The sequence below is a fragment of the Ammospiza nelsoni genome, chromosome 10 (assembly GCF_027579445.1).
Source record: "Ammospiza nelsoni isolate bAmmNel1 chromosome 10, bAmmNel1.pri, whole genome shotgun sequence".
NCBI lineage: Eukaryota > Metazoa > Chordata > Aves > Passeriformes > Passerellidae > Ammospiza > Ammospiza nelsoni.
Window position 1 is genome coordinate 4116539 of NC_080642.1, and position 17224 is coordinate 4133762.

Here is a 17224-nt window from a genome sequence, read left to right on the forward strand (position 1 = left end):
GTGCCAGAATTTGGCACTTATTGATTGCCCTGTATCCAAAATTCTTGTTAAAGTAGCAGGACATATGTCTGATTTAATGTACCATAGGTTTTTCCTTGCCCCTGAGACTTGCACAGACACCAAATAAGGGTTTCTTACCTTGATTTTATGCTGATTCTCTACACAGGACTCATCTACACTGTGAAATGGCATCAAGGGCCAGAGCAGAGGCAAACCAGCTCCTCCTGTATTCTCCTTCCTGGGCTAATCTATAATGTTGAGTTGTTGGGATGGATAGCAAATCTCCCACTTACAATTTAGTTAATTCACAAAGAGGCAAAAGTTTGAGGGGAGAAGAAACTAACAAATAAAACATGGATGTTTCAAGTATTTTCACATTAGAGGTATTTTCTGAGGCCACATTGACACTGCCCACCCACCTGCATCAACACACACCCCAGCTCTTCCCTCCATGGCCAAACCTGCAGCAGGTCCCTCTGACCCAGCACTGCTCTGTGGCCTTGGCAATATTCACAACATGAAGATTGAGTAGTGTAAGCATGGCCCAGAGAGTCTGAAAGGACATTATGAAATGGAATTATCTATGTTGCAGAAGGTCAAATAACAGTTTTCTATAACTGTGAAACTATTTCAAGAGATTAATAAAAACTGCAGTCTTCTGAGACACATAATGGTTCATGTGCTGCTCCCAAAAGGCCTTCCACACACCTCCAACCTTCATCAACAGTCAAAACGAATGTTTCTTTTGTTGTCTTGATTAAAGCCTTCCATTTGCTTCCTCTGGCACTCTGAAAGGGCCCATCTTTGCATGGCCAGCTCTGCCAAGGCTGGCAGCTGTGTCAGTGCTGCCAACAGCTCCCCAAACCACTGCCCACAGTCCCTGCAGGACGATGGACTGAGGCTCACATCCAACTCTGAGAGATCCTTGAATGCTCCTAAACCTTGGCAGAAAACAGCCCAGCCTTCATCAGAGATGGTGTTGTTATAACTCAAATCCAGCTTCTGCAATCTGGCCAAGTGGCCATCTTGCCTCAGGGATGCTGTGAGAGATGAGAGACACAAACACAATTAATAAATCCTGGTAACTGCTTTAAAAGCTTCTCAGAAGAGGAACTGATATTTTAATACCTCATTCCAGCAGTCAAACAGCAAGATTTAACTCCTCAGCAGCATAAAATCACTTGCTGCTGATCTCAGAAAGACAGTTTTATAACAGCTGAAGGAGTTTACAACATTTAAAGCACGGGCAGTTCAAAAGGAACAAAGTACTGAGTTAAAAGAGTGTGGCAGCCTGAAAACCTTGGAGTCAGTTGGAAGGAGGTCACATCAAGTGCCAATTGTAAGAGGCAGACAGGCTTTTCAGGGAGATTTAGAAAGAGGAAAGCAAAACTAGGTGAGGCTGCATGACTGACTACAACAGCCACCTCTCACTGTGGGAGGGCCAAATATTCCCTAAAGGGGTCCTTAACATATGATTGGCAAAGGAGACACCCATCAAGGGTGATGGTTTTTGAAGTCAAAAGTATTTGGGCTTCACCTCACCAGATTTTATATTCCAGGGCCTTACAGATGTCACACAGCTATTGCCAATGTCAGACACAAAACCTGAGTCAGGCCCACAGACTCAGAAAGATGAGTATAAAATTAGCAAGTGTTTAAAAGGATCATAGAATTTATTCCTTTATAGGTTCCCATTTTCCAGTATTTCTTAGCAGCTGCTAAGAGGTGGGTGAAAACATTTCTGGTTTAATTCTCCCCCAGTAGTCTGACTCCAGAAACCTACCTAATGACTGGGAGCTGGTAGTGCCTGTATTCCTGGCTGTCAGCACAGATATTTCCTCTAAAGTACTGAGCCATAAAACAGCATCTGAACAAAATAAAACTCCTCAAATGCAGCTTTAAATATTTGAGATAAAAAACAGATGCAAACCCTACATTTTCTAAATTATGCTGCCTTTTTTTTTTAATAGATAAAAGTGCTTAAATATTCTTTGCCGTTTAGCCTTTTCAGCTTTTCCACTGGGCATGTCCAGGACAGACAGAAAAATGAAAGCCCTTTGTGGGAGAAATACTCCTGTATTTTCCATGTTTTCATTTGATTTATGCAAAAACGTGCTCAGCCCATGGAACAAGCCCCTTCTGAATTGTGGTCTAAACGCCCTAGTTCCTTTAGTGCTAGTAAATACCATGTTATACTTACTTAGAAGTGCCAAATCTTCAGCCACCAGGTTACAGCTGCTCAGTCTTAACACTTGAATCTCCATTGCAAGCTTTAGTGCTCCCAAAAGCAGCTTTAGGTTGCCACCAACGCACTTATTCCAAGAAAGATCTAATATCTGCAGTTCAGGAAGGTGAAGGGCAGCCTCAGCTGAAAAGATTAAGACCAGCAACTTCTGCTTACTAAGAGAAAACAACATGGCCTCAACAGACACCTCACCTGCAATTCACCCGTAAGTAAGATCCTAACAGCCAGATTGTGCTTAAAATGAATTGTTTTATTCCAAAAAAGTCAGACAAAAGAAAATAAGAAGGCTCTGCCTATAGAATCTATCAGGACTCTATGGAGAGAGGTTTTGTCTTTCTATTTGCATTATTGCCTTGGCCTTGTTGCATTGAATTAATTTAATTTAACAGCTTGCTTTTAAACCATTTTATATCAATTTAAAGACGATTTTTTTTGCTGTGAACTCACTATTTAAGGTGAGATGCTTTGTGTCTTTTGACAGCTCTGATTTCCATGGTGTCACTCTTACATAACTGTAGTGATATAAACATAATACTCTTTCTGCAAGGACCTCTGACCAGCTTAGCTTGCTACTGCTTCTGCTGGAGGCAGTCAAGTCTTACTCCAGGTTTAATGGCACGAGTACATAGTATGAAATACAAGTGCACAATACACAGTAACTGAGAGATCCCTCTGTACTAAGATTTCATGTGCCATATGGAACACCTATCAAAGGCCACTAATCCAGAGATTTGCAATAAGTAGGTAAAAGAGGCTGAATTTACATATCCTGTGTTAGATTGGACTTTTCTTCACAGCTGTGCAATATCTTTTCCCCCTGCAGTCATTTCCTCCAGTGCCCCATGCTGAACTCTGCCCCAGAAAGTTTCTACTGAAATTTTCACCTGCAGTTGAGGTTAAATACCCTCAGTCAAAGCTTTACCCCACTGACTGAAGTGTTACATCCAGACTATGATTTCAGCTTAATTAAAATAATGTTTTTCTTTTTTCCCCCAAAATTAATGGGTATATAAAAGCTCTCTATCAGACAAAGCACTAAAAGAACTCCATCCCCTCAGGTACAGTAGAGGAAGTCATACAATTCTCTTCCCTTGCAACCTGGTCCCACAAAGCAGTGGTTTCATCACAGGCTTTTCACTCAGGACCCGAGGTATAAGGTAACCATGATCCTTGGAGTTCAGCCAAAGGAGAGGGAATGCTTTGTCCTACAGGGATACACAGAGAATGGGCACACTTTAAAGAAACATTCCTACCTAGTGATGAAAGGGACTCTTCACCTAAGCCACAATTGCTGATGGTCACAGATCTCAGCTTTGGTAAAAACCTGAGCCTGCCCAGAAGAGGATCTGATGAGAGTCCTACATTTTTATTCGAGGATAAATTCAGCTCTTGAAGATTGGAGAGTAAAGGTATCACCTGGGCTACAAAAACATGAAATATTTATTAGAATGTCACTGATCCATAACAAATGTGTAGTTGCATAGCTTGACATAATTGTTGTGTAGCCTGACATAATTTCTTTTCTTTATAAATCAATCCAAAAGTCAAAGCCAGCCAAGTTTTTACACCCAAGTTCTTGGTGAGTAATGTTTTAGACCATAAATAGCCTTGTCATTTTCAGTAACACTGTTTCAGAAGTTAAGTATTCCATACTATGTGGAAGTTTGTCAGAACATGGTTTCCTGGAAATTTTCTGGGTGAAGTAGGGAATTTCCAAATATCTTCATTGCTAACTGAAACTTCTTTGTCTTAATGTTATTATTCTTTATTATAAAATACATTAAAAATAAATTGTGATTGATATTACTAATACTGATTATTTCTTAAAGCTTCATCATCATCATCAAATCTTCAAGTTATCTTCTTTGTCATGGAAAATAGGATGTGGGCAATATAGGCTTTGAGTCATGGGATTTTTTGTTGTTAAGAGTAGAAACAAAGTTATGATAATAGAGAGAGAGAAATAAACTGTCTCACAAATTGATTGGGAAATGACTTTTTCTTCATAGTAGTGTTTATAGTTGCATCAATTCAACCTGGAGAAAGCACACAGCAGCAGCAGCAGCACTGCAAGATCTCCTAAAATCACCCTCTTCTTGGTGTGCAGCTCACCAAGGGGAATTTAGGCTGTTTTATTTCCATGCACAAACCCCCCATGGATCCATCCAACTTATATCCCTGGGGGATCTGCCCCTGGATGTTCTTAAATTACTGATTATCAAAAAATAACAGTGTTTGGTGGCAGTTCCCACATTTGGTGGCAGACCCGCATTGTGGGTCTGAATCATGGCAGATTCAGCTCCTTAGTTCCACATGGGATCAGACACTGAGATTTCCTTTTGTTCAGCAAAAACCCATTCCATATTTATCAAGAAAGCCCTCTCCCACACTGCATTTTCAGAGCTGCCTGATGAAAAAAAGTACTGAGTTCAGCTCTTCTGCCAGGCAGAATCTTTTATGTCTTTGAGATATTTTCAGAAGAAAAAACCAAGATTCTTAATAAATTTCCTCAACATGTCCTTACACAAAACAGTCACGTCCTCTTCTGTGATACAGCACTGGTGAAGATCAAGGACTTCCAGATTTTTCAAGCTGGCCAAATGAGCTGTTGAGGCTTTAAAGCCACCACCAATCTCTCTGTTACACGAGATGTCTAATTTCCTTAGCTCTGCAAGGTGCTGTAAAGCAGTGTCTGAAATGCAAAAGGGAACAGGCTGGTCACTGGCTGCCACAACAGCCCAGGTCAGGGCTTTGCCATTTATTTACTTCAACGTCAAACTTTGCACAAGGTATTGCAGGCAAAGCTCCTGGGCTAAGCTGCAGTGCATAATCACAGCAGACACTCAGTAATGCAGCAAAGCCTCCCTGTCCATGCAGCTCCATTCTTCTCTGGCAGAGCAGGTGAAGGTGAGGCCAGCTCATCCCCCACATCCAGTCAATCCTCAGCCTTTTGCAGAAATTACTGCTGGATGTGCTCATTAATGCCAGGTGTTTTGCCACATCCACTAGGGAGAGACACAGATAGCAAGACCATTTCATGTAGCTTCACTGCACACTTTAAGTGGTAATGGTGAATTTGGATTTCCTTTGGAAAGCAGGATTAGCTTGTTAGAAGTTAGCTGGCCTGTGTGTGTCCTTGTCTGTGTCCTGTCTGGGGAAAGAGGAAGCACATCCAGGGAGCCACAGCTCTGAGATGTGTCTCAGATAAATGGTGTGGAGGTTGACTCTCCCCAATGACTTTCACAAACTTGAGCTCAGGGGAGATAAATTCAGCTCCTGCTGAAAGGCCCTGGAGTCTTTTACCAATCCTCAAACAGCAAATCATGACTGCCCATTAATACTGCCAAACCATCAGCAAAATCCCACCTCATTGCCTTTCTTAAATGGTTTTCAGATGTACAATATATTCAGAATGAAAGTTTTCTGAACATAAAGTCTAACCTAAGCCCTGGAGGCTGTCTTGCTTTAATCCACACATGTGCAAGTTTAACTCTTTCAAGCCTGGAACATTTTTCAGATCCTGAGCAATAACCTTCATGCTGCAGCCAATGTTTTTGTTGATAGAGACATCTAATACTTCGAGGTCTGGGATCACATTTAGAAGTTCAGCTGGGGAAAAAAAAAAAGAAAAGAAAAGAAAATCAGAATTGGTAATTGTCTAGAATACATACAAGATGAACCCTAGAAAAATACAGCACCATGATAAACAGGAAGACGTGGTCAGGGTTTGCCTGTCAGTGTGGTTTAGACTTGCTAAGTTCCTGTTCTACCTAAACAAGGCAGTAAATAAAGACTGGGTAGGAATCATAAAAATCTGCGAAAAACAATTATAAAAATAAAAGTGGAAAAAGTACAGGGACTGTTAGAAAAATACAGAGGAATAAAAAGCAGAAATACAAACAGAAATAAAATTTTCTAATGAAAATACATAGGAATGTCTGTTACATATGGGGCTCCTCCTGCAGTGGAGATGAGAGCCATGGGGCTTCTCTTTACTGAGCAAACACCTTTTAAAACATACAATGAGATAAAAAGACCACACAGGATTAAGCTGCTATGGTGAGAGGACAGAAGGGAAGGATGGTCAGTGGTTGCCAACTCAGCCTAAATTCCCAATCCTCAGACCTTCTTTCCAATCCCATGGCTAATTACATATTCAGCTGATTAATTTTGAGCAATTAGTGTTGGAAATTCTCTCAAAACATCCAGAAACCCTGTACTACTGAGGCAGCCAGACTGTGGTTTAGGTCTTCTCAACCCTCTCTCATATGATTAGAGAGAACAGCTTTCTTCTTTGAAAGCAAGTGCACTAAATCTCCACATCATAAATACTGTTACAATGCAGAGCTTGAAATAAATTAAATTTTTCATTGACATTGAGCTCAATACAGCCATTATCTAAGTCAAATAAGTTCATTTTTGTGAAGCCAGCCTCAGCCCAGCTCCATGGACACACATACCAAGGGATTCTCCATCCTTTGCTGTCAGGTTACAGTCTGTCATTTTCAGACATTTTAATTTGCATCCTTCCTGAAGCTTTTTTGTCAGCAGTGATAGTTTACCACCAATGTTACTGTTCCATGATAAATCCAGTTCTTCAAGCTGAGAAACAATTTCAAATGCCTCTCCTGCAAGAGAAGTCTAGAATGAGTCATTCCATGTATAAATTTCAGTGCAAACAAAATACAGGTTTGGAATATATTAAAGAGGAAGGTTAGCTACTTAATACTCAAATTACTTTATGATGAATGTCTTGCCAGGAAAATTGTTAAATAAATGAATTATTACTTATGCAGCAATGTTGTGTAAAATCTCACATTGTCTAAGGAGCAACATAGATCACAAGTCATTGTCACAGTGCACACAAAACTGAAATTTATTCAAGTTCCCAAACCCTCATCAGGCTGTTAGGCCTGTGCTGGGACCAGAAAGTCCAGTCTAGAGGGAAATCAATACAAGTGACAAGTCTGAATTTACTGTCCTGTAGAGTTCTGCTCTGTTTTATTTGGCAAATTTCCAACATCCTCTGTACTGCATCCACAGGTCATTTTGGAGGGAATGAAAGAATTCCTCTCACAATTATTTCTGAAACATGAAAGTTTCATTTCTGACAGGAATTTCTGAATCAATTCATAAGAAACCAAGATGAGCACTGTTTTGACTCAAACTAACTTTCCCATGATTTCAAGGCAGACGGAACTGACTTTTACTACATTCAGAAAAATCAGCATTTTCAAGGCTTGACACACCTGTCAATGTGAACTGTGTTAGTGCTTATTTGAAATACTGACATCCCACTGTAAAATCCAGCTTCCTAACTTCCTTTGTAGAGGAGAGAGGCAGAGCATATTTGCATAAACTCATTCCCAAGAAAGATCAATTAATCAGACCATATGCAAATGCAATTTCAAAGTGTCATACACATTTTTTTAATCTAAAGTCTAATAATTGAGAATTGTATTTTAATAGTAACATCCTTTCATGTCTGTGTGGTTTTCAAAATTAATTTTTCACAAAAGATTTATAATAGAAAAATAATTACTTCCATAAGTGAATATCTTGATTTGAGAGGAGAGGCCACATTTTAATTCTTATTTTTGCATTTATTTTAAATTATTGCCTCAGTGTTGAATACTGAGCAATGCTCTACAGTTGAGAAGTGCAGCATAGCCTGTTTCTGTTTGACATGAGGACTATAGATTTCCAAGCACATTCTCCTCCCAGAAGATAAATAAAGGAATATAACTCCAGGAATTGTTTCCTATCACCTTTCACAGTCAAGCTCTGAGCAACTACATAGAATAGGTTGATATTATGGTTATATTTCAGACATTGATTTCTAAGCAGGATGTGCTGAGTCCACAAGAGGCCACATTTCTGCAGAGAGATGTGGACAAGGTCACACAGCCAGGACTGGCCTAAATACACAAGTTGTTTTCAAAATTACAGGCAAAATCAATGCAAACTGACTGTTGCTATCCCACGTGTCAAAGGCATCACATTTTGTCTGGAAATTCAAGTTCTGTGATCAATTTTCTGTCTGTCCCAGCAGAAGCTAAACTGAACTGGGAAGGAAACAGCATTGAAGAACCTGGCAGAAAGAATCAATTGCAAAAATAACCAATAAAATTCAGAAGGAGAAAAAGAACACCAACGAACAAAAACCAAATCTATGAGAAGGGTTTGGAAAATAATGAAATTAATTTGAAAAAATAATAGAAAATTAAATACAGATTTCACACTCATCAGAAACAGAGCAGTTATTTTCACTAGCTTTTGTAGAGATGCTTATTTCCTCCCCAAGAGATTGCACGACTCATTTTTGATCAACCACCATATATGTCATTTTATTTCTGAACCTTTCCTGGAAAAGGCTTGGATATGAATGACATAAACAAAGCCCAGCTTTATAACTCAGGTCCATTTTAGAACTTTCAAAATAAGCAATAACTTTTATAATTTATAATTGATTGTGTCTGCCCTTCTTTTAAATACAAACCACAGATCCACTCCAGAGTAAACTCCAGGCCCAGAGGTGACTCCATGCCAGAACCTGAGTGTGCAACACCACCTGAAAAATCTTTCCATCTCTCACTTTGCAGAAAGCAGAGTGCAGGCACTCCAATCACAGAAGTAAGCAGAGAAATAAATTTCTCCCAGAGTTGAAAAAACACCAAATCATAAAGCTCTGAGGCAGCACTTCTGGTTTTAAGTCTTGTCCCAAAAGACCATTGGGGTTTTCATGATGAGCACTCACCTGTCCTGCAGCTCCAAGACCTAAACTGACCCTATTGTGATTGACTCTGCTTCTAGGCAAAAAAAAAGCAATCCAAATTAAAAATATTCTTTCCTGCAAATAGGACTGGATTCTCTTCCCTTCTGAGTATGAAAGCTTCACACCCTGAGGAATGAACTCTGCAGAGCTACCTAAAGGTGTAAGGTCACCCATAAGCCCAAGTTTCTACTGTTTCACAGCAGGAGTTTACTTTGCCCAGTGTGGCAGCAGCAGGAGTAGGATGTAGGAAGAGATGAGATGGATTACATCAGCCCCAAGCTGTCTGGAAGTAAATGGAAATGCAATCCTGTACCTAAGGAGATGACATCCTCAGCTGTCAGCCGGCAGTTGTTGAGTCGGAGGACTTTTAACAGGCTCGCGTGGTGAAGATGGACAGTGAGAGCTTTCAAAGTGCCTCCAACACAACCATTCCAGGACAGGCTGAGCTCTTCCAGCTCTGGGAGAAACGGCAGTAAAGAAGCTGTAAGGAAAGAAAAGAAAAAACTTTTCTGTTTTCATGCTTCTGCACACACTATGTCTTAGTGTTGAGATGTTTTCTACTACCAATACATAATTATAAAGCCAATGACAATTTGTACCTCACTTTTCTTATCTGTAGCTCGAGTGTAAGGACAATAATCTGCTTCACAGACCTGGGTGATTTCTATATTTATATATATTACATAATTGACATAATTTATTAATTAATATTTCTCAGGGACCTGAGACCATTAGATGAAATGTTAAAATGGCCTGTATAAAAGAAAGGGAAGGGAAAAGAGGAGAGGCAATAATAGAACAGGCAAATAAAAATTAAAGAAATACATGAAGTGATTAGTTGAACAAAATGTGCATTTACCCAACTCTGTTATATCTTCTGCACTCAGTGCACAATTATTTAGATCCAGATTCTTGCTGCTGGGTTTCTTTCCCAGTTTCTCCATGAACTGGTTAAATCTCTGCTCACCAGATGGTGACTCTGCTTCAGAAGTGAGATGTGAAAGTCCATCTGAGCAACAAAGAAATAGGGCCCTGGTTACCTCTGCTAATAAACACAAGGTGTAAAACCTGCCTGAGGCTGCCAGGTGAAGACTTTAGGGAATGAATTAAATCTGACAATGAAGCAGGCTCTATTTTTCATCTATGTGGACCAACAACCTGACTGATAGGATCACTATAGATCAAATTAATACAAAAGTCCTCCCACATTTTCATACAACATCTGTGTAAGGTAGTTCCTGCTTTTCTGAGCTTTGCAAAGCAAAAAAAAAAAAAAAAAAATACAGAAAATAGCAATCCACTCTCAGTAGCTGCCCTCTTATCATTCCCCAAACTGACCCAGACTCATTAGGACAAATGATGGGGTTCTAAGCTTCACCTTCCACCTCCTTTTGAAAAATAGTTCCATTTTCTCTGGAGTGGATGTAAAGAGAATCCTTGTGTGTGCAAAATAACATCAATGAGGGATTCCCATTCCCTTTCCCTGCCCCGTGCTAAGTGATAGGAAACATCTGCTCCTGCTGTCTTCAGACTGCTTTAGCAGGACAGAGACCCATCTTAAATACAACAGGCCAAGCTACTGCTCAGAGCTGACCTCAGCACTGACTCTCACATTGCAGACCAAGAGAGAAGTCACCCAAAAGCTTTACCCTTCCTCATCAATGTGGATCTAACTCCTTGCTTAGCACCTATCAAATCAGAGGGTACGTCCTTGATAATGTTCCAATCAGAAGTAAATCCTAGCTAGAGGATAAAAATACAGCAAATACAGGATTTTGGCTAGCAAGAAAACAGCTGATTTTCTATGAAATTAAAATATATACACATACACAAATGTTTCATTATTGTACCAGCATTACCTTCTACAGAGGGATCTTGCTTTTCACTCTGATCATCAGCTACATCATTGCTTATTTCTGTTTCTTCAATTTCCCTTCTGTCCTTGCCTTCAGATTTCCCAAAGTCAAAGCCTTTGAAGAACTGTTTGATGGCTGAAGGCGGCTCTTTCCTTTTTTCAGGAGCACACTTCTTTCCTTGGAACTGTTTTATAACAAAGTCAAATGGGGAACTCTTTGGGTTGTCCTCTTCATGTCTATCCTGGCAGTTCTGGTCATCTTTCAGGGGATCAGCAGACAGAATAAGTGTGAATTAGAATTTAGTAATGTTTACTCTTGCTTAGCTTCATTCATAGTGGCAGATGCACTGAGAATTTGCCACCATTGCCTCCATCCAACCATGTATCATAGCCACGATACAAGAGTTCAAGAGCAGAGCTCTTACAATCACAAAAAGCTGAGCCAATGTTTAAAATCTGGCATTAATGTGTTGTCACAGTTGTATTCCTTAGAAATACAAAAATGGTACAACGCAATGTACCTTGATGTACATGCACAGTTACTGAGCTCTAGAGCAATCCTGCTTTCCCTGGCTGTGATTTCCTGCTGTAGAGAGGCATTATTTTTAAAAAAGAACATACCTGTCTTTTCCATGGGTACACCTGAGGTTCCCTTTCACACTTTTCAGTTTTTACAGCGCTTTCAGGGTTTGTGGAATAAGTGAGCCATGGAACGCAAACAAAACCTCACTCCTTTCCTTAATAGGAACTTTCCGTGCAGTTTTCTCTCACAAGTTTCTGTCTTCATCCGTTTGACAGCAGCAGCTCTGCACAAGTGGTTTGTTGGCTCTTTCCTGATGCCTCTATTCCTCTGTACTTTATCCCAAAGTCTGCCGGTCCTGGGGCTGAGAAATCCATTTAAATGCTCTGATCATGTCCCAGCTTCGATGGCTCTCAAGGCAGAAATCAGGAAGTGGCAGCAAAATCTTCGCTACTGCTCACAAACCACTGCATGCCCCGAGACAGCTGTTGTTGGGAGAGGCTGAGTCACCGCAGAGATCAGATTACAGGAGTACCTGGAGAAAAGCTCTTTGTTTTCCCACCCCTTTTGTCCACACTGCTCAGCAATAGCTGGAGGCACAGCTCAGTCAAAAAAGGGAGGACTGACACTCCGGATCACTTCAGGAGACACAAGTCACAATCATCTTCTGGGAAATACCATGGTACAACATTACAATGCAATCAGTAGACACACCTTATTTACACTTCAAACTCCAGTACACCTTTTTTTTGTCTGTCTGTCCTAAAGTCTGATTTCCTCAATGGTGAACATCACAATTTCTGTCTCAACTCTACTCATGGCCATTTATGCTGAATCTCTTTAGCCTTGATAATCTTTTTCATTCTATGAGGTCTTGCCTTTGCAGGCTAAACCAGCCAAACCTTTCTCCCCTCCTGTGGCAAACTCTCCATTTCCCTTATCATTTCCTGCTCACCTGGTGCAATATAATTTCTACTTCCTTAAACACAAGGGACCATCCACTGTCTGTATACACTAAAGACAGATGCAAACTGGAGTGATTTTGGTGGGGAATGATAAAGCTGGTAAACAAAACCAACAATTCCTTTGCAAGCAGCTGAGCAGACACCAGCCTGAGGAAGAGCTTGACTCAGAATGAAACTAGACAAAGGATTCAGGCAGGGTGGAATGAGGCACAGGGTGGTGCAAGGAGTTAACAGGGTAAGATGAGATGAAAAAGTGAACATCAGGAAAATCCTCTTGTCCATGAGAGGTACCATGCTGGGAAACATTTACAGCAGCTAGAAATGCACAAAACCATTGTGATCAACCATCTTTCTCTGTAGAAAAGGAGGACATATTTCTATTCCCAAACAGAAAGGATCTCCAAGTTGACTTTAGGGTTTTCTGACACCAGAAGTGGCTGTCCTGTCTCTGTTTCTGAAATCAGCATCTCACTATAGAGCTGTATCCACATGAGGAATTTGTGCTAATTCAGGTGTCCAGGCATCTCAGCTATGCAGACAATGGAAAATCCCAGTATTTCTATTGGTGAAGAACTGAATTTGACAGTTCTTTTCTTGTGCTTAACAGCAGAGTGACTGGGAATGAAGCAGAGACCAAGCAACCTGTGTTTGTGAGCATGTCCTGGGCTCTCCTGGGCCAAGACTTCTCAATGCCCCCTGCAGTTCAATGAGAACGAGGAATGTGAATATTTGATGATCTCTGTCCTGTGAAACTGGGGAAATCTTTAAGCATGTTAAGCACTGATTACAGTGGTTAGTCTGGGCTAGCTCACATGCTCTGACATCAGTATTTCAGGTGATAGTGCTGCCAATTGAGAGGTTCTTTCACCATTGAGGCTGCTGAATGACAGTGACAATACCCCAGGGCACTCTGACAGCATCCCCAGAATTTGGTCAGAAGGGAAACAGTGAACTGGTCTCCTCTTCCCAAAAAGCAAATCCTTACCTTTTTTTACATCAGCTATGAGAGAAGAGGTGCTAACAGGATTATCCCCCCAAAAATCAGGCTAAGGAGAGTGAGGTGGCTGCACTAGGCTGCAAACATGAGCAGCGCTTTGCAATGGGCCCAGGCTGTGCTGTGAACACGTGAACATCACAACATCCAGGCCCAGCCATGCCCCATTTGCTGCTCTGTCCCTCTCCTCCCTGACACACTTGTGAGCAGGTGTCCTGCTCCTGTCAGAGCCCTGTGTCTGCTTTCTGCAGCATGTCACGGACAGCACAGGGCAGGCTTAGCTTTTGGAGTTTAAAAATAATAGACGCCTTCCCCTTTCTATCCAGTTAAATGGCCTGTGACCATCTGCCAAGTGCTCAGTGTCACACTTGCTTATATCTACTCTTCCCTCTGTCTAGACCTGGGGCAAGGTTAGGAACAGAACCAATTTTGGAACAAAATAGTTTAAGTTGCATCCCACACAGCATCCATCAGGGAGAGATTAATGTGGATTTTTGTACTTTGCCTCATTGTGACTCCTTAATCCGGCATATATTCCAAAGAAATAATGCCATTAGAGGATTAGTGCCACAAGTTCATTTGAAAAAAAGGATTTGCAAACACTGAAATCCTATATTCTATGTGCTTAATCACTGAGTATCATTTTGGGGATTTCCTCTCCCTTTAGTAGTGTCTCTTTCAATGAAACCCAAGCAAATCAGCAACTCTGTTTTGGATGGCCCTTATTATCCACTAAAGGAAAACAAAGCCCCAAGCATCTGGTTAAAATAATGGAGAGTCTAAACACACTGAACTAAACCCATCCTTGCTGTCATACAATCACAGTTACATCAGGGAGGCACTCAGCCCAATATTTATATAGTATGTAATGATTTGGGATATTTATCTGTTAGAGATTATTGATAGTCTGACTGCTGCAGCACTTAACAACACTGTGAGCCTTGTTTGCTTCCATGGCAGTTCCCTTCCCCAGCTTTGCCTCTCTGCAGGATTCTCTTGCTTGGCCTGATTTGTTGGGGGAAATTGCGTGGAGCAAGGAATTGGTGGGGCTGGAAAAGTGTTCATTGCCCCATGGCTGACTTTGGCGGTTCCAGGTGTCACAGTCTTGGGCTGTGCTGACTCAGAACACTCGTGCCAGGAGTTGCTGCCAAGGGAGGATAAGGGAAGAGTGGCCTGGTCCAGCACCAGGTTTGCTGCCCTCATCTTTCCTAGCCACATGCATCAAACCATGCTCTCCACAGCTCTCTCCATCCTCTCTCTCCTGCTCTGTCCCTTCCATTCACCCTCTGACTCTGACACCTCATAACTGAGGCAGGGGAATTCAGCCTTGCCCACACAGCTGGGAATCTCTCAGCTGGCACTGATGCTGAGCTGCTTGTGCCAAACATCTGTGTCACCCACTAATTTGATGTTGACTTTCTTTATAGCCAGGTGATCCCCAGAGCCACAGGGACTGGCTTTAGGGCCAGATAAATTCCTTCAGAAGAGACTGCACACACAGCGGGCTGGAAGGACCATTCCCCAGGAGTACCTGCTTGGCTTGAGGGGCTGCACACTTGGCAGGACAAGGCCAAGTTCAAGGCCAGGTTGGACAGGGCTTGGAGCAGCCTGGGAGCGGGGAAGGCAGGGGATTGGAACTGGATGAGCTTTAAAGTCCCTTTGAACCCAAATCACTCTGGGATTCTGTGATAGCCTTGCAAGGGTTAGTGCTGGATGAGCTGGTTGTGTGCAGAGCTGTGCGACAGCCGCTGTTGTCACTGATTTATTATAGAAGAATTGCAACCTTTGCATATTCCGGCATGAACACCTAAACACGAACTGCAGAATTCTAAACCATATTCTTTTTTTTCAAAGCCAGAATTTACATTACCTCCTATTAAATAGTTGTGATAACAAGTAGATTTTTCCAACTACTAAGTCATATTGGATACGCATTTTGAATTCCATAAAAAGCAAGACTTATAGATCTATTGCACAAAATGTACATTTATACACACAGTGTAGATAGTTTTAACACTGAGATATCAAGTTACTCCTTTTAAAATGGAGCTACACAAATGCAAACTTAACTTGCAGTCTCTATTACAAGGTACTAGACTGATAGAGAAGATTTTCAGTCTGGAAAATTCTTTTTGGTTGAACTTCTGCCAGGATTAATCCCCTTTCAGTTAATCATTTACATGAATGGACAATCTGCAGAGTTCATGCAAGGCCTGCAAACTATATTAATTACTAGAAACCTAATTACAAATCAACAGAGTCATAGGATCAGTGTTACCTCCATACGGTACCATCTGGTACAATGGAGCTGGATAGTTCAGCAAAACTCCCCATTCCATTCTGTGGAACTCAACCTGAGTGTCTGTTGCCAGAGAGAGCAAATTTATACAGATATAAGAGCTGGTTATAAAGCATTTTTAGGGCCATCCTTAATAACAGAATCCAATCCCTGTATTCTGGTTACTGTTTCAAAAGTTACTTCCAAAAAAGTATTTGTTCAACACTTTTCTTTTTGAATGTGATACCAATGCTGTCATAACTTGCCTTTCCACATCCAAAAATACCCTGAATCCATATAAAAGGTAATGAAAAAAATCACTAAACAAGGAAACATGAAAATATGTTACCATAAAAAGCTTTCATTAAAGGTATTATGTGTACTGTGATTTGCTTCACTAATTATTACTCCAATTTAAAAGCTATGTCCAGAACTTCCAAAAATGACAGGAACATGGCACAGTGCAGCTTCCATTAAAATTGAATTTTACCAATATATTTTCTCTTTCAGCAAATGGTCAGTTTGAAAGTTTTGACCAAAACCTATCAATCTCATTTTACACCATGTAGGTGTAAATACATGTAAATACACATACAAAAATTCAGGTCTTTGAAGTCTCAACTTGTATGGGTTTACATCCAGATCTTTGAAACCATTTGGATCCAAGGTCACATAAAATCCAGTATTCTTTCCATAAACGACGTTTGGTCAACCGACTTTTCAAAGGAATTCAAAGGAATTTTCAAGAGTTAGCTATATTTCACCCCTGAGGTTCACTCATTGGAATTGAGATTAGTCACACTAATTAAAATTGAGTAGTTTTGCCCAAAGTTTGGCTCTAGTTCTCCCTGATAAATTCCCAGATTTCCCTCGGGAATCAGAGTGCTATGTAATCTACCTAGTCTCTCCAAATTCTCTCAAGAACAGCAGTAAATATAATGCCTTTCTACTAAACAACTAAACATGTTGCAACCTGGTCCCTTTGCAGTATCTGCTGACCTTGTCAGTACAGGACAACACCAAAGGTGGGCACATTTCAGTGTCCTGCAACTCAGGAAGGAGCAAAATACCCTGCAAGCAAGAGGCTGGGGAAAAAGTTAACTCCAAAGGAGCGTTCCAGCTTGAAGGACATTCTGCACAACCAGTCCATTACAGTGACACTCACACAGCTTTGCCTGTTCCCTTCTCTGGTTGTTTTTCAATTTCTTGTGGACCAAGACCCCATTTGTAAGGCAGTGTGTCACTGTGAAGTCTGGCATTTGTTTCTAATCCTAGGACACAGCTTTTGTTCAAGTTCATTCTTGAACTGGTCCCAGACTTCCTAACCCATCCATCAGACCACCCCCTCTTTACTTTTCTTCTGGTAACTGTGCTCTTCTAGATTAGACCTTTCTGCAGGAAACGTGGAAGGAAGGGAGGTTTAGCTAAAGAATCTGATGTGTTTGAACATGGATTTCACATTGGAAAAAGAGAGACTGACCTGTGATAAATAAGCCATTTATCAAGTTCTGTCTCTGTCCATTTCATGGTACACCTCCATTAAAGTGGAGATAAGTAGATTTTTATCTTGCTCCAGTAAACTTGATAAGAAG

The 17224-nt window shown here is 40.9% G+C and overlaps 1 protein-coding gene across 1 annotated transcript; it reads right to left on the reverse strand.

Moving 5' to 3' along the window:
* Positions 1-714: 714 nt before the first annotated feature.
* On the reverse strand, positions 715-12054 carry LRRC31 (leucine rich repeat containing 31). Its single transcript, XM_059479100.1, has 10 exons — positions 11497-12054; positions 10880-11134; positions 9880-10029; positions 9334-9501; positions 6706-6873; positions 5687-5854; positions 4770-4937; positions 3499-3666; positions 2201-2368; positions 715-1040 (listed from the first exon to the last, which is right to left on the reverse strand). The coding sequence occupies exons 1-10, from the start codon at positions 11507-11509 to the stop codon at positions 721-723; spliced, it is 1746 nt and encodes a 581-aa protein (XP_059335083.1). The 5' UTR covers positions 11510-12054; the 3' UTR covers positions 715-720.
* Positions 12055-17224: the final 5170 nt, after the last annotated feature.